This window comes from Bubalus bubalis, chromosome 20, assembly GCF_019923935.1.
Source record: "Bubalus bubalis isolate 160015118507 breed Murrah chromosome 20, NDDB_SH_1, whole genome shotgun sequence".
NCBI classification, from domain to species: domain Eukaryota; kingdom Metazoa; phylum Chordata; class Mammalia; order Artiodactyla; family Bovidae; genus Bubalus; species Bubalus bubalis.
The window spans coordinates 66,509,272-66,529,253 of record NC_059176.1 but is presented as its reverse complement, the minus strand read 5'-3'; the positions used below and the strand labels follow the sequence as shown (position 1 = coordinate 66,529,253).

The window sequence follows — 19,982 nt, the reverse complement described above, 5'->3', positions numbered from 1 at the left end:
TGGTCTGCCACAAAACTTTCATGGATCATGTCTGAGGCTAGGCCTTAAGGGAGAGGTTCAGGAGGTGAGGAGAGGAGAGAAGCCCAACACTAAGAGTAGGGGCTTGTACAGGAGTGCAGGCAGGATGGCCCCAAACCCCAAAGTGACCCAGACGCAGGAAGGGCGATCAACATCCAGTGGCCATCAGACGCTGGCACAGAGGCACCAAAAAAGACTCAGAGATAGATACCTCCATCATGGTTTGGGTGAAAGTGAAAGTCGCTCAGTCGTGTCGGACTCTGCGACTCCAAAGTCCATGGAATTCTCCAGGCCAGTATACTGGAGTGGGTAGCCTTTCCCTTCTCCAGGGGATCTTCCCAACCCAAGGATCGAAGCCAGGTCTCCTGCATTGCAGGCAGATTCTTTACCAGCTGAGCCACATGGGAAGCCCAAGAATACTGGAGTGGGTAGCCTATCCCTTCTCCAGCAGATCCTCCCGACCCAGGAATTGAATCACGGTGTCCTGCATTGCAGGTGGATTCTTTATTAACTGAGCTATCAGAGAAGCCCCAAACGATAAATAAATCCATGGAGTTCTCCAAGCCAGAATACTGGAGTGGGTAGCCTTTCCTTTCTCCAGAGAATCTTCCCAACATAGGGAATGGACACAGGTCTCCTGCATTGTGGGCAGATTCTTTACTAACTGAGCTATCAGGGAAGCCCTACCATCCAATTATGCTTGGGGAAGGAGAGATGTAGTCATTAGAATGTCACCCCTTTCTCCCCAGCCATTTGAATAAATTATGCAAAAGGCACTTTGCAAACAGAGAGGGGATATAGCCTGAATTATCCAGGTGTGCCCAATCTAATCATATGAGACCTTAAAAGCAGATAATTTTCTCCAACTAGAAGCAGAAGAGAAAGCCAGGACGTGGCAGAAATTGAAAGCCAGAGGAATTGGAAGCATAAAGAGTAGATTTGCCCTTGATTGAGAGAACTACAGGAAAGTCCTCGAAAGAAAGGGGGCAGCTTCAAGGAGCAAAGACAGGCCCTGGCCCACAGCCAGCAAGACCACCTCAGTCCTACAACCACAAGGAACCACGGTATCCAATGAGCTGAGCCCTACTGTACTCAGACTTCTGACTGAACCAACTATGAGATAATATTTGGGTGTTGTTTTAAATGTTATGTTTGTGGTAAATTGTTATGGCAACAATCAAAACTAGTACAGGAGAGAAGAGGGAAGATTTCAGAGGGGAGATGAATTTGAACTGGGCCTTAAAGAATGAGTACAAATTTCTCAGGCAAAGAGCCAGAGAAACACCAAGGCACAGCCTTGAAGGGTGGCTGAAATGTTTTGAAAGGGGCAAACTAGTTGAGTGGGACTGAAGTCCTGGAGAGAATGGATGCACGTACTCAACTCCTGGCCCACACTCAGGAGAGAGAGAGGAGGTGACTGTCATTCTCATCCCTGTCATCCTCATCTGCTTATCACCTTATCATTACAAGAAAGAACACCTGATAAATGGGAAGCAGATCAGAGTCGAGCTATTAAAAGAATTTCCCCTTTACCCTTTAGGCAGTAAGAAATAAAAGAGGTTTCCAGGTGAAAAAGTGACATATTTCTGAAACTCAACTGAAGCAGCAGAATAAAGAATAGAAGATGGGTGTGAAGGGATAAAGTGAAGAGACAGACCCTAGCTGGTGTGCACTGCACTGGCCTCTGTTTTTTGAGGGCAGTCTGGGAGAGAAATGCCAGGAGGGAGTGAGTAACTGCTCCCCGCCAGCTACTGCACCCATTCCTGCATGTCCTCTAGGTGATGCTGGACCCTCAGCGATGTCTCACCACCGCCTGGTCACTTCTGCATCTCTGCAGTTAAGAAGGTGGGAAAGGCGTGGAGGAGTTACTCATCACCCTGCTCCCACCTGGCCCTTCCTAAGCTCCCTGGAGAAACAATCACATCATGGACTCAGGGTACAGCAGCCGGCCCACATTTGCCTGGTTGGGTTCAATATCCCCCAGCGTCTACTGTCCCCTGGAAGTGGAAGCAGTCAGTCTGGGGCTGCTGGGAGACACAAACAGACCACGATCACACCATGCACATTAGGGAGAAGGTTTTTATGAAGACCTGTTCTTGGGGAAGGAACAGAGTGAAAGAAGAGCAATAGTTCTGTTTTCTTTTGTTTTTTTTTTTGTTTGTTTGTTTGTTTGTTTTTAAATTTTATTTTATTTTTAAACCTGAAACACTGTATTAGTTTAGTGGAGGGAAAAATTCTAATGGGGCTTGAACCTCAAAAGTACTGGGAATAATAGACCTTTGTAAGAACCTGTGTTCCATATCTGTTCTTTTCATCATTTCTCCTGGAATGATTGTCAGTAAAGTCTTTATAACAAAAAAGTCAATTTTCCCATTTTGGGGATCAATGAAGTGTCTGCTGGTTTGGAGCTCAGTCATGTGGGAAGGAGCAGCCTGACAGGTAAATAAAAATGTGGCTGAAACAGGAGGAGACAGCAAAGGAAAGACCAGCAAGGGACTGGGCAATAGCACGTCCTCCACAGAGACCACCCAGGAGCTATGGGTGTGCACCCTCTCTAAGAAGGGGGTGATCTGGACCTGCTTCAGAAGCTGTGGGCAGTTGGCTCTTAAGGCAACACAGAGGTGACTGTAATGTGTCAGATGAGCTGGGCTTTACCCAGAGGCACAGAGGAGTAAGAGAAGGTCCTTGTCTCAAGGAGAAGAGCTTCAAATAATCAGCAAATGCAGTTTAGAAGACATTGCATATTTATTACCCTTAAAGCACATTTTAAAATAAGGCCTACAATGCCATCTCTTTCTAGTTACTAAAAATGCCATATGCAAAGCTCCTTTTATCAAAATTTTGGGATTATGATGCTTTTGTAGAACAAAATACTAATTAAAGAAAAGTCTTTTCTTAAAGAAGAAAGTATTTTGTGATACATTTATCAGAATGGACTTTGGTGGTTCTAATGACTCAGATTTTCACCTGGCTTTAAAAATATGTTTATCTGTTTTATTAGAGGAGGGCATGGCAGCCCACTCCGTATTTTTGCCTGGAGAATCGCGTAGACAAAGGAGCCTGGTCTATAGGGTCGCAAAGAGCTGGACAAAACTGAGTCACTGAACACACATCTATTTTATACATAGTACTGTGAAGTAATAACCTATCAAGGAAAAGAACTTGGAAAAAATATGTATACATGTACGTAAAGCTGAATCGCTATCCTGTATATCTAAAACTTACACAATATTGTAGGTCAGCTATACTTCAATAAAAATTGTTTAAATGTAGTTTTAATTTTTTAAAAACAGGTATGCTTATGAATGGTTCTCCCTTCCTCTGACTCTAGGAGAGTGAGAAAACACGTGGGTTCAGTGGTACCAAACTGATGACAAATATCCCTCATTTATGGACATACATTCTCTGGGCACTTACCACATCCAGCTCTGGCACAAACTTTGGTAGATGCAAAGAATGGGATGGCATCTAGGTCAGAAGGCCCAGTGAAATGTGGCCTGCCATCTCCTGAGCATAGAGCATGTGCCCTGGAGGTTGGAAGAGCAGGGACAAGACCACCTGCATGGAGCAGAGAGTGACAGAGGCATGATGGGAAAAAGCGGTAGACAAAATCAGGATAACATCATAGAGAAGAACATCTGGCTTAAGTTTTGAAGGAGGGTAAGATGTGGATGAAGAAGAGGGGTTCTGAGATAAGAGAAAGGCAAAGAGATAATAAGATATATGGTGATTGCAGGAAGCCCAAAGGGAGAGTGAAAAAACACAAAAAGTAAGGTCAATTGGATGTTGAGTTGATTTTTCAAGACTTAATGACAAATCTGTATGAATTCTGTCTTCCCTCCTCCCTTTGGCCAGTTTTGTGCAGTTGGGAAAGAACTTCAGAAAGGTGAGTCTAGGTCTGCACCCTTGTGTCTCACTTGATGTTCCAGTGAAGGAAACCCACCCTGAAAGAAGCCGAACTCAAGGTCATCAACATTTACAAAGTTGGGGTGCCTGGGTACTCTGATACCTGTGGCTGCCTTGAAGCCGTGGGAGAACTAATAATAACTGCATCACTCCATTTCAGAGTGAGTGAACAGCTACATTATTGTTTCATTATGCTGAAAGGAACTTGAATATATATATATTAGATATGGAATTAATAAGACCTCAGAGTAAATCTGGAGAAGGCAATGGCACCCCACTCCAGTACTCTTGCCTGGAAAATCCCATGGATGGAGGAGCCTGGTAGGCTGCAGTCTATGGGGTCGCGAAGAGTCGGACACGACTGAGCGGCTTCACTTTCACTTTTCACTTTCATGCACTGGAGAAGGAAATGGCAACCCATTCCAGTATTCTTGCCTGGAGAATCCCAGGGACGGGGGAGCCTGGTGGCTGCTGTCTATGGGGTCGCACAGAGTCGGACATGACTGAAGCGACTTAGCAGCAGCAGTAGCAGCAGAGTAAATTAATTTGGCTGTTTTTGACACAGTTTTACCTTTGCATAGATTTCATTTAAACATGAACCAGTGTGTAGAAAATTTACATGAAAACTACTAGAAGGTTTTTTTTTATGCAAGAATTAAAAGGTTACTAAAATTCGTTGAATCTCAGAAACCAAACATTTAAAAAAAATATTTCTAGAAGAGATGCTAATCTTTTCCTATCATTTAGAATTTAAATCTTAAAACAGATGGGATTGTGAAAATGCTCTGTATAGAATGATAGTGATGACTCATAATTTCTAAAGCATTTCATGAATACCACTTATTTTGAAAATTTGTCTTATATCTACTATAATTAGATTTCAATGTAGTTTTTTCTTCCTGTCTATAACCCAGAAACATTCAGAGATGAAAAACATCTCCTGTGGAATGTATCCTAGAGGGATTTTCAGTTTCTTCCAAGAATCTGTCATCAGATTGGCACACTGTTAATATCTTATTCTCTACTTAAAGCTTCAAAATAAGTAAAATACTCTAGTTTTAGGAAAATGAGGAACTATTTGTCATGTGAGGAACAAAATGTTGCTCTTTAGTAAGAGGAATGGTGTCAAGCCTGAAGCTCTGATTCCTTGGCAAGACTTTCTGCCACTTCATGAAATTCAAATACCATTTGCTCAACGTGAAAAATATCACAAGGCTTGTAACTATTAACACATGCATTACAACTGAAGATGGTTGGTTCTTAGTTATAGAAACAACCCAGGAACAAACAGAAGCACAAATAAATAAGGTCAGAATTTTCATTGCACCACTGGTCTCAGGAGAAACTAAGTGACTATGTGAACACCGCCACTAAGTTAATACAAGGGAAATCTACACTCATGGTCTGACATTAAGTTCAATAGCATCATAGTCAAGTTGGTGGCCTGCAGAGCCCCTGAAGGCACGGCTCTGAGATCTCTTACAGGACACAAGGAAAGACAATGATGGTGCACGTGCTTGCTGTCGCCCAGTGTCTATCAGCCCAAGGACAGCCGCAGCCCCTGAGCCGCTTGGTTCCCAGGTATGACAGAGGTGCCATCTGAGGACACTGCTGGTCAGACGGATAAACAATCCCAAGAGATATCACTGACAGTGAATGAGTGAATGAATACTTACATTCATTAATTGTATGTAATTAATTACATACAATAATTAGAAAGGACTCTTGAAGCTGTTGGCCTGTGCATAGCTCCATTTCTGTTTTGCATGAAATTTGTGATTCTTTACTCACTTTCTTTTCATTCATCCAGATCATGTGATATGAAATTTTGGGAGATGCATTTCTACTTTAAAAATACCACTAAATTCTTAGGTGTGGTCAGCAACATTTTATAAGTATAGTTGATTTATAATGTGTCAGGTACATAACAAAATGATTAAGTTCTCTGTCACTCTTTACACACACACACACACACACACACACATATTCAATACATACACTCTTTTCCATTATTCGTTATTATAAGATATTGAATATAGTTCCCTGTGCTATATAAGGTCCTGGTTGTTTCTCTATTATATATATAATCTATATATATCTATATATTAGTGTATGCATGTTAATCCCAAATTCCCAATTTATCCCTCCCCTCTCTTTCCCCTTTGGGACCCATAAGTTTATTTTCTATGTCTGTGAGTTTATTTCTGGAAATAAGATAATTTTATCATTTTTTAAAGATTCACATATAAGCGGTATCCCATGATATTTGTCTTTGTCTGTCTGATTTACTTCACTTAGTGTAATACTCTCTGGGTCCATCCATGTTGCTGCAAATGGCATTATTCCGTTCATTTTTATGACTGAGGAATACTGCACTGTATACATGTACCACATCTTTATCCATTAATCTGTTAACAGGCACTTGGGTTGCTTCCATGTCTTGGCTATTGTGAATAGTGCTGCTATGGTCACTTGGGTGCATGTATCTTTGCAAATTAGAGTTTTCATCTATTCTGGATATATGCCCAGGTGTGGGATTGCAGGATCATATGGCAACTCTATTTTTGGTTTCTTAAGGAACCTTTATACTGTTTGCCACAGGGGCTGTACCAATTTACATTCCTGCCAAGAGTGTAGGAGGGTTCCCTTTTTTTCACACCCTCTCCAGAATTTATTGTTTATAGATTTTTTTTTTTTTAATGATGGCCATCCTGACTGGTATAAGGTGATACCTCATTGTATTTTTTATTTGTGTTTCTCTAATAATTAGCAGTATTGAACATCTTTTCAGGTTGGCCATCTAGTCAGCAAAATTTTTAATGTTTACCTTTAACAGCATCAAATATGCATTTAAAACATGCATTTGTATGCTGATTTTAAACTGTAAGAACTGATATCTATAATTACAGATTTAAAAAAAATATGAACATATAAAGGCTCTAAGAAAACTGCTGAGAAATTGAAACAAACAATTTTTCCTTTTCTCCTTTGCCTTTCACTTCATTTCTTTTCTCAGCTATGTGTAAGGCCTCCTCAGACAGCCATTTTGCCTTTTGCATTTCTTTTTCTTGGTAATTTTTTTCTTTTATTTCTTTTTCTTGGTAAAGAAAAGGAAAACAAACAATAAAAATGGACTCATGAATTTTCTTCTGCATCTGATTTATAATATATTAGTTCTACATTCTGCTTAATTTTGACTGTGGATTTAGAGATTTGGGGGTTTTGTTTCTGTTTTAAAATTTAAGCTTCACTCGAAAAGATATTTCTGTAGCACAACAATTTAACCTTTGTAAAGGGCATCATTTAGAAGAAATCTAAGCCTGTTTAAATTATGAGGGAATTTGGAAAAACAGCACTGTATGTGTCTGTGTGTCTGTGTAATGGAAACAATAATAAACCAATGAATTCTTGTTTCCTTGGAAACGGTGTGACCAAAGCACACTGTGCATACACAGGAGGATGTGGACTCATTTGGAAACACACCAGCATGGCGCTAAGTACACATTCCAGTAAGAAATCCAAGGGCATGTTGCCTGCGAAAGCCTGATTTTATTCACAAATCCTGGTTCCTCCCACCAACTTTATGTGCCACTGAAAGGACAGGAGCCATTTACAGTCATTTAACCGCCTTCGCTCATTCATGAACACCCAGGGACCTATTCCGACCACGGGAAGGCCACGGGCACCACACTCCTCCAGGGAGCTACCACACCCCTGCGAGAGGTTTGGGTCAGTGACGCACTAAGAGCATCAGAAAGAAGAAGGAAACCTCATAAACCTGAGAATAAGTGAATTTAATAAGAAGCATTTAAAAGTAAAGAAATATAGGAACAAGCCCAGTATGTCCATCGGTGGAGGTACATGTTTGAAGAGTTGAAGTGATGCAACAGGTAAAGATAAAGACAAAATTTTATACAGAGACAACAGTGTGCTTTCACTAAAATAGTGTTTATAATTGCAATGACATAGGGTTTTTATTAATAAATGGAAATGACATCTAATTGCAAAGTTTGTAATTGGAAATATATAAAGTGAGATGAGGCGGCTTGTGGAAGAAACTGCTTGGTGCCCTTTTTCTGCATTCAGACCACTAGACCATCCAGGTGTGACCTAAACCGTGTCCCTTATAATCACACAGTGGAAGTGACAAACAGATTCAGGATTAGATACGAAGACAGAGTGCCTGAAGAACTACGGATGGAAGTTTGTGACATTGTACAGGAGGCAGTGATCAAGACAATTACCAAGAAAAAGAAATGCAAAAGGCAAAATGGCTGTCTGAGGAGGCCTTACACATAGCTGAGAAAAGAAATGAAGTGAAAGGCAAAGGAGAAAAGGAAAAATACACCCATTTGAATACACAGTTCCAAAGAATAACAAGGAGAGATAAGAAAGCCTTCCTCAGCGATCAGTGCAAAGAAATAGAGGAAAACGTTAGAATGGGAAAGGCTAGAGATCTCTTCAAGAAAATTAGAGATACCAAGGGAACATTTCATGCAAATATGGGCACAGTAAAGAACAGAAATGGTATGGACGTAACAGAAGCAGAAGATATTAAGAAGAGGTGCCAAGAAAACACAGAAGAACTATACAAAAAAGATCTTCATGACACAGATAATCATGACGCTGTGATCACTCACCTAGAGCCAGACATCATGGAATGCGAAATCAAGCGGGCCTTAGGAAGCATCACTACGAGCAAAGCTAGTGGAGGTGATGGAATTCAAGTTGAGCTATTTCAAATCCTAAAAGATGATGCTGTGAAAGTGCTACACTCAATATGCCAGCAAATTTAGAAAACTCAGCAGTGGCCACAAGACTGAAAAAGGTCAGTTTTCATTCCAATCTCAAAGAAAGGCAATGCCAAAGAATGCTCAAACTACTGCACAGTTGCACTCATCTCACAAGCTAGCAAAGTAATGCTCAAAATTCTTCAAGTTAGACTTCAATAGTACATGAATGGAGAACTTCCAGACGTTCAAGCTGGATTTAGAACAGGCAGGGGAACCAGAGATCAAAATGCCAACATCCGATGGATCATTGAAAAAGCAAGAGAGTTCCAGAAAAACATCTATTTCTGCTTTACTGACTATGCTAAAGCCTTTTTAGCTTTAGCCTTTTTAGCTTTTGTGATCTACTGTGTGGATCACAACAAACTATGGAAAATCCTTCAAGAGAGGGGAATACCAGACCACCTTTCCTGCCTCCTGAAAAATCTTTAGGCAGGTCAAGAAGCAACAGTTAGAACTGGACATGGAACAACAGACTGATTCAAAATTGGGAAAAGAGTATGTCAAGGCTGTACATTGTAACCCTGCTTATTTAACTTATATGCAGAGTACATCATGTGAAATGCTGGGCTGGATGAAGCATAAGCTGGAATCAAAATTGCTGGGAGAAATATCAATAACTTTAGATACAGAGATGACACCACCCTTACATGGCAGAAAGCAAAGAACTAAAGAGCCTTATGATGAAAGTGAGAGAGAAGAGTGAAAAAGCTGGCTTAAAACTCAACATTCAGAAAACTAAGATCATGGCATCTGGTCCCATCACTTCATAGCAAATAGACGGGGAAACAATGGAAACAGTGAGAGATTTTATTTTTGGGGGCTCCTAAATCACTGTGGATTGTGACTGCAGCCATGACATTAAAGATGCTTGCTCCTTGGAAGAAAAGCTATGACCAACCTAGACAGAATATTAAAAAGCAGAGACATTACTTTGCTGACAAAAGTCCATCTAGTCAAAGCTATGTTTTTTCCAGTAGTCATGTGTGGATGTGAGAGTTGGACTATAAGGAAGGCCGAGCACCAAAGAATTGATGCTTTTGAACTGCGGTGTTGGCGAAGACTCTTGAGAGTCCCTTGGACTGCAAGAAGATCCAACCAGCCTATCCTAATGGAAATCAGTCCTGATACTCATTAGAAGGACTGATGCTGAAACTTCAACACTTTGGCCACCTGATGAGAAGAGCTGACTCATTGGAAAAGACCCTGATGCTGGGAGGGATTGAAGGCAGGTGGAGAAGGGGATGATAGATGGTGAGATGATGGATGGCATCACTGACTCAATGGACATGAGTTTTAGCAAGCTCTGGGTGTTGGTGATGGACAGGAAGTCTGTCATGCTGCAGTCCACGGGGTCACAAAGAGTTGGACATTACTGAGCGACTAAACTGAACTTCCGGGTTCAGAGCCCATGGGGTTAGAGCAGCTCCCAGCTTGGCCACTGTTGCCTATGGCTGCCTGCCTGGCATTTTGCAGAACATAGCCAGCAGGGCCAGGCCAGGGTAGATCCATGAGAGCCCTGGGACAGCACACAGCTCCTGCCCTCACTAGAGACCTTGAACCAGGGCAGATGAGCGAGAGCGCTGTCCACACCATGTGAAAAACAGTGCCATGCTGGCTACCACATCTGTAATTTGACCACTGAAGGAAAATTGCAACATTCTGGGAAATGTTTTTGCCTGTCAAGTTTGGGCCCCACATGCCAGAATTTCATTCATTCTGATATCTTTTGTTTTCTTTTCATATTTGGAAACTGGTAAGTTTTTGGCTTCTCTAAGTTTTGCACCAACTTTGCTTTTCAATAAAACTCAGTGACTTGCAGAGGCCACATTTTAGGCTACGGTCAACAAGCCCACATCACTCCTACTGAAAGGCCATGATGCTGCAGGTCTGAGAGTCTGGGAAAGGCAGGGGCTGTGGGGGATGGGGTGGGGCAGGGTGGCCTACCCGGTTGCTGTCACCCTTTGAGCGGTCATTCTTCGCCTTGGCGTTCTTTTCTGCAAGCTTCTTCTGCCTTTGAGGGCCTCTTCCAAAGAAAATGTAGTTGACAAAGGCATACTCCAGTAGGGCCAGAAACACAAAGACAAAGCAGCCCATGAGGTACATGTCAATGGCTTTGACGTAGGGGATTTTGGGCAACGTCTCCCGAAGGTGCGTGTTGATGGTTGTCATGGTCAGCACGGTGGTAATCCCTGAAAGAGAAACGTGAGCGTGAGAGGCTGCCATTCTGCTGCTTAGCTCCTCACTCCTCACTTTCCTGCTTTACTTTCTCAAACAGCTTGAAATAGTTGGAAACAAGCAATTGAAAACTATTGGGTGATCTAAATGCAATAGAATACAAAACATAATTTGGGCAGCAGGTCACTCCCCAGGCTAGGGAGCTGACACCTCTTCCCCACCCCACTTGGGAGGCATCTCCTATCCCATCTGACCCACAGGTGGATGGAGAGGTGTGGGGGCAAAGCAGAGGTTGCCCTGCATGAAAGCTGGAAGAAACGAAAACCAACCCAGAATTTATCATAAAACACTAAGTGTCTGGATGAGAAGCTTCCAGGAAGAAGAATGAATCTGTGGAGAATCTAAGACGGTTATCTGTGGCCACTAGAGAAGAAAACAATTCTTACCATACGGCCTTAGAGCAAGGGTAAGGAAGTGAAAGTGAAAGTGAAGTCTCTCAGTTGTGTCCAACTCTTTGAGACCCCATGGACTGTAGCTTGCTACACTCCTCCGTCCATGGGATTCTCCAGGCAAGAATACTGGAGTGGGCTGCCATTTCTTTCTCCACAAGGGGAAGGAGGTAATGACTTAAAGCTACTAAGGACAGGATCCAGCCCTGAGTGCAAAGACAGGGAATGTTTGAGTGAAGTTCTGGAGAACAGATTACTTCACAGAGCAACTTCCCCCCTCTGCTAAGAACAAGGTTACAAAGCTGCCTCAGGACATGGTGGTTTCAGGCTCAGGCTGATGATTTTATTCAAAATATAGCATCTTACCAAGCTCTGCGGCAAGTGATCTGTTCTCTCGTTTTTTTTTAATGTCATTGTTTTGAATTCTTTAGTTAGTATGAATAATGTTAAGTGAGGAATGTCATTTTTCCCCTAAGGGAGCTATGTGTAGTCTCTAAAAACATGTAAGGATCATATTTTGTAATTCTCCCATAGCAATGGGCATGTTCTTAGTGTACAAAGATTCCACACAGGATGATCTGAAGCCACAGAGAGCAGGAGACTCATTGGCCTATGACACGACCAGAGTTCACTGAGCTGAGTGAAGCCACATACGAGGGAAGGAACTGCACCACTCACTTCTCAGTGGCGGGCCTTCCTGCTGCTGACTTGCTCTCTCTGAGATAGTAACTTGTGAAATATTAAGAAGTCTCAAAAAAGCAAGGCAGTTCCAAAGAGCCAGCTCTTTTCTATCCACGAGACTGATGCTACAGCAGGTAACTACTCCTGTGTCTTCTGGGACCCAAAAGAGGGTCGTGGCTGTGAGGACTCTTCCAGGTGAGAACTTCAGCCATGGTCCTTCAGCTGCAGGCACCCAGAACACCAGTGATGTTCCCCAGGCCGGCAGGTGGGGTAAGCCTGAGAGGCCGGACACATGGGCTCTCCAGACCTCTTCTCTGAACCCCCTGGAGCCCCACTCAACTTCCGGAGTGAGGGGCTAGGTTTTTAAGTATCTTAATCTGATGCCCTCCAGATTCCCATCCCATCCTTGGAGGAGCACCAGAGCCCAGGGCTCCCCTCGCTCGGGACCTCCTGGAGAAGTGAGCCCAGACTTCTGTCCACATGTGCTGAGTTGCCCGTAGGAGGAGACGAGGGAAAGAAGGAGCAGAGGACCTATTTTCATGTCTGACTATAAACCAGGGCTGTCAACGAATCTGTGGAAATCAAAGATGTCAGAATATTTTAAGACTTCTCTAACATAAAATTCATGTGCACCTGGGGACTTTTAAAATTTGAAAATGGCAATGGTATAATTACAGTTTACAAAGAAGTGCAAAACCCCATGTAGATGCTACAAAATCAGGTGTTCTCACTATTACCTAAAATTTTGTAATGCTGCTGCCATAACTTATTTTTTCCTTCCAAATGGACTTTGGAAAGTGCTCTGCTTTAGTCATTGCTTTGGGTCCAGATGACTGCTCTGAGTGGACATGTATCAACACAGGCCTCAGTAGATATCCCCAGAAAATGGGCTAAAGGAACAGAGCACAGGGAGGGCTAGCACATGTCAAGAGCACTCAGCCTGGCAAAGCTGAAAGGGGGCAAGGATGCTAGCTTCAGGCCCTCAGCTCTGGCTCCAGGACCCCTCAAGAGTAAGGTTTCATGGTGAGTGCTCTTGGCTTTCCACTTTGGGCTCACATGACCTCTTAGACTGAAAGGCTATTCAGTCTCTAATTCCTTGTACTGTTTTCCTTCCCATCAAGGTAACTGTGGACAGTGGTAGACACAGTGGTTCAGGGCCTGAGTAGTAGAACCACGAGGTCCTGGGCTTTCAGCCCAGCTCTACCATGTCCCAGCAGTAGGACTTGAGTGAGCTTGATGGGTCCACAACTGTGGTCTAAAGCTGCTGTGAAATGGAAATGCCATGGTTATAGACTACCAGTAACTGGTATTGTTAACACTCACAACAGCAAATGTTATCATTATCAGCATCACAGAAAAATATATTTTGTGGTAGCCTCCAGTTTCTTGGCGGGAGACCCAATTCCTGGCAGCCTCACCCTGAACTTCCACTCTCTAAGTGAATTCTGTCCAATGGCAGAACGGGAGATGGCCGAGTGGTGCTTTTTCTGTTCTTCATACCTTTACCAAGATGTTAAGTCTTGTTAATTATTAGTCTCAAACTATTTCTCATTAATAGTATGTTAATAAAATATATTTGGAAACTGCATTTATAAAGATGATAATGAAATAAAAATGTAATTTATATCATTTGATCTAAAGATATGTCATTTTTCTCCTTTGTGACCCAAATCATGTGGCCTAAATTATTTCAATATAAATTTTCACTTCCAGAAAGACCAATAGTTTTGAGGAAGACCATGTAATTACAACTCCCAACTTTGTAGTCTGGTGGCTTCTAGCACTAACAGTTTAATAGATGTGGGTGTCAGCACTCAGCAGGAGAGGCATAAGATCCTAAAGCACAAGAACATCCGTGCAGCACAGGTGGGTGAAGAATCAGCATTTCCCTTCAAGTAGAGAGACAGTTCCTGACGACTCCAGATTCAATAGTGCCCTGAGCCAGAGGGGTGTGTCATGGAGGTCTTCACCGAGCATCACTCCATGCAGACCTGTACCTCATTTAGAAGCAGGGAGCACTCACCACCATGCAGCCATTCAGGATGAAGGCAAACAGCACTCTGAGCATTTCAAAGGATGTAGTATATGACAGGACATGTGGAGTGGGCGGGGTTGTGTTGTTCCCCATTTAAAGCCCCCAAACCATGGTCCTATCCTCTCCAAGAGGCACTGAACACATTAGCATCTTAAAGGTTTTGAGAGATCCCTCAATAAGAATGATTAAAAATAATTCTTGCTGAGCTTTTAAAAACATCCATTATTTTTACAATGTAACAGGCAAAAGAACTCTTCTGTACACTGTCTATTGACACCGTAGAAATCACCTGTAGTGGTTAAAAGCTTTGAAGTCAGACCAACTGGTTTAAAATCTTTCTTGGGACACTCAATATTATATGACTTTGCACCAGTTGTATAGCTTTTCTGTACTTCATGCCCTTCTTTGTAAAATGGGGACACTGCCCACTGGGCTGTGTATCTTCTGTATCATGGGTCAGGCAAACATTTTCACGGGCTTGCACAGAACTTGGCACCTGAGTATTTGGTAAGTTGCCGCATGATTACCGTTCTTGGTATTATTCAGAGTTCATAAGCTGATGATACACATTTCCTTAGCCAAATGGAGTTGCTGTGCTGTCACTGTCCACGTCCTGGAGACCCAGGCTCAAAGACTGTGTCTCATGCAGGAGCTGGGACAGAAGGAGAGGCCATGGGACAGAGGGAGTCCCATGCTGAGAGCTGGACCTGCCAGATGTCTGCTGGCCCAGACGCTGAAGCCTGGAGACCACAGTTGCCTTCGGGACCTCTAAACTCAAGTCCACCTGACACTAACAAATGCCTTCAATCTGCCTTTCATGCCTGGCTCCCAGACTTCTGATATTCACCAGGACCCAGCACATGTCCAGTGGTGATGTGCCTTAGTAAGTCTGGGCAGACCACTCCTCTGTCCCCCAAACCCACAGAAGCATGACTGAGGTTTATAGCAACAATGATGGGTTGTCAAGAAAAAGTGGAGTCTACTTTCATATACCGTAATAAGGCTATGTCCACTCTAACCCGCTCCAGGTAAACTATTTATTTAATGTTGTGGAAGATGATATTTACCATTTAGGAGCTATAGAATTTGTATTATCTGGAAAATTGAGAGGGCTTCCCAGGTGGCGCTAGTGGTAAAGAACCCGCCTGCCAATGCAGGAGACGTAAGAGACTCAGGTTCAATCCCTGGGTGGGGAAGATCCTCTGGATTAGAACATGGCAACCTATTCCAGTATTCTTGTCCGGAGAATCTCATGGACAGAGAACCCTGGAGGGCTACAGTCCAGGGGGTCACAAAAAGTCGGACACAACTGCAACAACTAACATACATACATATAGAAAATTGAGGAATTTGTATTTTCAGTACACCTCACTTCTGATGATGTCTGATAATTCTGGTTCTTTGGTACTCATATCTCTCTGATTTTCTCAAAAAATGACAGATTTTCTGAGGCAGATTCCCTGGAAGCTCAGGAAGCCGCAGCTTCTGATCTCTACCACAGGCTTCTTACAGCCTTGGGAGGGGTTCTGGGAACTCTGTATTTGTATATTTTATATTCTTTTCTTAAAGAGAGCTTCTGAAGTTTAATAAGCTAACAGCTCCCCAAATTTGGATCTGCCCCTGCAAATTCACTTTAGCTGTAAATTCTTCAGGTGATAAGAGAAATTAGCTTCACAAAGAGCAATCTAGTAACATTAGTGGAAAAGGCAAAAGCTACAGAAAGGACATGACTAAGTGACTTTGCCTTTCACAGAAAGGATTGATGTTACAGGGTAACCTCTGCAGGCAGTAAAAATCCTGAAGATATTTTCAAGAGATTTTTCCCTTACCAATGTGCGTGTACATTCTCAGTCGTGTCTGATTCTTTGTGACCCCACGGACTGTAGCCTGCCAGGCTACTCTGTCCATGGGATTTTTCTCGGCAAGAATATTGGAGTGGATAGCCATTCCCTTCTCCAGGGGATCTTCCCAACCCAGGGATTGAACCTGCGTTTCCTGCATTGTAGGCTGATTCTTTACTGCTGAGCCACCAGGGAATCCATACCAAACCCATCAGAAATAGATTAACAGTTACTACAAAACTTTTAATTTTTTGATACTTTATTCTCTAAGTGTCTTTACATTCAGCTAACACTTTAGAAATAGTTACCTAAGTTTCTTAAGCCTCTGTTACATGTTATTTCATGAGAAAAAAAATCTAATCTTGAATCAATGTGAGTCACTTGTCTGTGGGTCTAAGCCAGATATCCACTTATGCACATGTACACACATTCTCTTGGAAGCAAGATACTAAGCAACTTAAATTTCTGGGAAGAGACAGTAAAAAGAAAAAGTAAGAAAGAGGGACAACCAGATCCCTGAATATTTATGCTTTTCTGCAGGCTTACAAGCAGAATTAATTCTTTCCTAGAAATTTTGAAAGGTATTATTAATTACTTCACTCCTAGGAATTAAACTCAACCCTACCCATATAAGGGATAAATTGGACAATTGCTCTTCAGCTTTGTTCTTACCTAAAATGTATTTAAATGAAACTTAGTCCATGAAGTTTCATAATAATTAGTTCAGTAGAAAATAATGTTTCTGAAAATATAAGCCTTCCCTTAATGTTAAAAAAAATATTAGAAATCATACTGGAACACATAATATATACTGGACATCAGCTAATAATCCAATTGTCAAGAGACCAGTGGCCAGAAGAGATCACTAAAGCTCTTGAGAACAACTTAGAATTTAGTATCACATTTTAATGCTCATTCATTTGTGTAATTCCAATGATATGGTATAACATTTGGCTATTTTTCTGACTTAAAAAAGAATGTGCAATTAATCAAGTCTCCTTTCTGGGCCATAGACTGATTTTGAACAGGAGATGTTAATCCTTGCTTTAAAATTAATGTCAAAAACAGTTTTATTATGCAAATATTCGGCAAGCATATTTTCCCTTTCATGGGCATGAAAATTCACATTTGAGCCTTATAATTAAATTAACACATCAAGGGAATCATGCATGAAATTAGTATTTCAAGATAAAAAGTGACTATATGGGCAAGACTGGTGTCATGATGTCAAAAATTGTAGTTGAACTATTGTCTTTGAACTCCCTTCATATTGTAATGATATGGTGACTTTATATTTTAGGTATCATTTAAAAATAGCACATACCAAGGGCAACTCTAGCCGCAGATGCATCATAATTGATCCAGAAGGACACCCATGAGAGAATTGTAATTAGGATAGAGGGCATGTAGGTCTGGAGAATGAAGTATCCAATGTTTCTCTTCAACCGAAAGCTCAGTGAGAGCCGAGGGTAGGCACCTACGGTAAACAGAGAGGGATTACACTGGAGATCAGACACAGAAGACAAAGAGTTTGCTTTGATTTCCATGGATCAACAACATGCATTTGAAAAGCCCAGAATGGAGGGGTGGTCCACAACCATGCAACCTGCCTCCACCACCTAAGTTCCATTGAGAACTCGGGAGATGGATGATTTTCAGTCTACGTATGAGGTCATGATGAGGCTACTCTTCTCTTATATACTCAGCTGGAAACTGTCCCTGAGAAAACTCTGGGAAAGTTTTTAGCTTCGAATTTGGAATAGTGACAACTATCTTATTTATTTTTCAACTAATAATCTCCTTCTCCTCGACTGTAAATAGGGAAGATTTGGCTCAAGGCTTTACTGAGCAAAATGGTTTCTATCAGTCCTCCTCCGTCAGCCCATCTAGAGCAACAGTGCCGATGTCTGAGGCACTGACCCTGGACCCCCTGGAACAGCTCAGGCACCCCCTCCCCAAGAGCGTGAGAGGAACAGAGGGTAGCAGCGTGCTCTGAGATGCTCTGCTCCGACCACAGGAAAGGAATCAAAGAGGGCTGAGAAGAAGCACCCGGTCTGCTTTCCTGTATTTGAATCCCAATGTTAACCTCCTAATGTGTACATTCCACTTAGACAGTCGTGAACCCTACCACCACTGCCTGTGCAGACTGAGAAAACAGCCCTCTGCTCTGCCACCTGTATATTTATTTATCTTTTCTGTTTGATTTTGGTTTTTCGCTGGGGAGCAGGCACGTGTAACCTCCATTTCTTCCTGACCATTTCAACAATATACTTTACCAGTTTCAAACTGCTCAGCTCTTAATTTTCTGGACTCAACTGAGACTGCTGGAAGGCCAGCCTTCTCATCAGATTCCTTGCCTCTTCTCCTCCTGCCTTCAATGATGGGTGGTGCTCTCTTTCTGAGATTCATCCACCCAAAGTTTCAGGAGACCTGGCATTTCTTGTCTTCATCCTACTCCAAGCCTGACAGGCTCACGTTCCCCTCCTGCCTCCAAATACGTGCATTTTCCTGACTTTACTTCACATCCCTTTCTGGTTTTGTCACTACAGTCTATCCCTTTTCCAGTCTGGTTCACTCATATGACTATTTCTTCTATGTAGTAAATGAAAGACTTTAATTTCCAGGCTTCTACTTTAGCATTAATCACATTTTCAGTCAAAATTATATAAAGGAGAAAAGAAATAGCCTAATACACACAGCATTTAAAAGCTGACAATCTGAAAATTTTCTCCAATCTCTTGTGTGCTTGTGTGTTTGTATAGTTTCTTTTATATAACTCTGATCAAATGCATATATTGTATTATCACTGTAACATAAACATATTCATCCTTATTACAAACTACTTACATATACAATTTTAAATTTTTCCTGATTTTCCATCAAATATATACACATATATTCTATAGTATATAAATACATTTTCCTGAATGTGATAAATTTAGGGTGTTGCCATTGTTGCAAAACTTTAAGTAATATTCTTAGGAATACCTTTGAGTCGAGTCCTTTCATTATGCTTAAAATTATTTCCTTAGAATGAATGTGTCAAAATAGGAATTATTAGGCCAATGTTGGAGGCTTTTGATACGTAGTCCCAAATTACTTTGCAAAAGAACTATACCAGTGAACATGTCGCTATGAGTACTTTATAGAAGTGCCTGTCTCATTTTGTAAAAAACAGTATTACATGTTGTTTAGTCACTAAGTCATGTCTGACTCTTTGTGACCTCATGGATGGTAACCACCAGGCCCTTCTGTCTATGGGATTTCCCAAGCAAGACTATTGCAGTGGGTTGCCATTTTCTTCTCCAGGGGACCTTCCCAATTCAGGGATTGAACCCACATCTCCTGCATTGGCAGGGGAATTCTTAACTGGTGAGCCACTAGGGAAGCCCCTTAACAATATTACATAATATTTTAAAAATTACTTTTGCTAATTTCCTTGGGTAAAATTTGTCAAATCACTTTTTTTAATTGATTACTTCTTAATGCTTCCCCCCCACCCCAGATTTTAACCTTATCAGTTCGGTCACTCAGTCATGTTCAACTCTTTGTGACCCCTTTGTGTGGCTGCAGCACACAAGGTTTCTATGTCCATCACCAACTCCTGGAGCTTGCTCAAACTCATGTTCATTGAATCAGTGATGCCATCCAACCATCTCATCTTCTGTCATCCCCATCTCCTCCTGCCTTCAATTTTCCTAGCATCAGGGTCTTTTCCAATGAGTCAGTTCTTTGCATCAGGTGGCCAAAGTATTGGAGCTTCAGCTTCAGCATCAGTCCTTCCAATGAACATTCAGGACTAATTTTCTTTAGGATGGACTGGTTGGATCTCTTTGCAATCCAAGGGATTCTAAAGAGTCTTCTCCAACACCATGGTTCAGAAGCAACAATTCTTCACTGCCCAGCTTTCTTTTATGATCCAACTCTCACATCCATACATGACTACTGGAAAAACCATAGCTTTGACTAGATGGACCTTTGTCGGCAAAGAAATGTCTGCTTTTCAATATGCTGTCTGGGTTGGTCAAAGCTTCCGAGGAGCAAGCGTCTTTTAATTTCATGGCTGCAGCCACCTTCTGCAGTG

General features: G+C 42.0%; 1 protein-coding gene across 2 annotated transcripts in view; it reads right to left on the bottom strand.

The window, feature by feature from the left end:
* The window catches only part of GABRB3 (gamma-aminobutyric acid type A receptor subunit beta3), a 280,666-nt gene that overhangs the window by 5,028 nt on the left and 255,656 nt on the right, over positions 1-19,982 (bottom strand). For both annotated transcript variants that reach the window (XM_025271652.3, XM_025271654.3), the window contains exons 7-8: positions 17,223-17,375; positions 10,662-10,906 (exon numbers count right to left, since the gene is read on the bottom strand). In XM_025271652.3, coding sequence (XP_025127437.2) covers positions 10,662-10,906; positions 17,223-17,375 — 398 coding nt within the window. The remainder of the gene's footprint in view (positions 1-10,661; positions 10,907-17,222; positions 17,376-19,982) is intronic.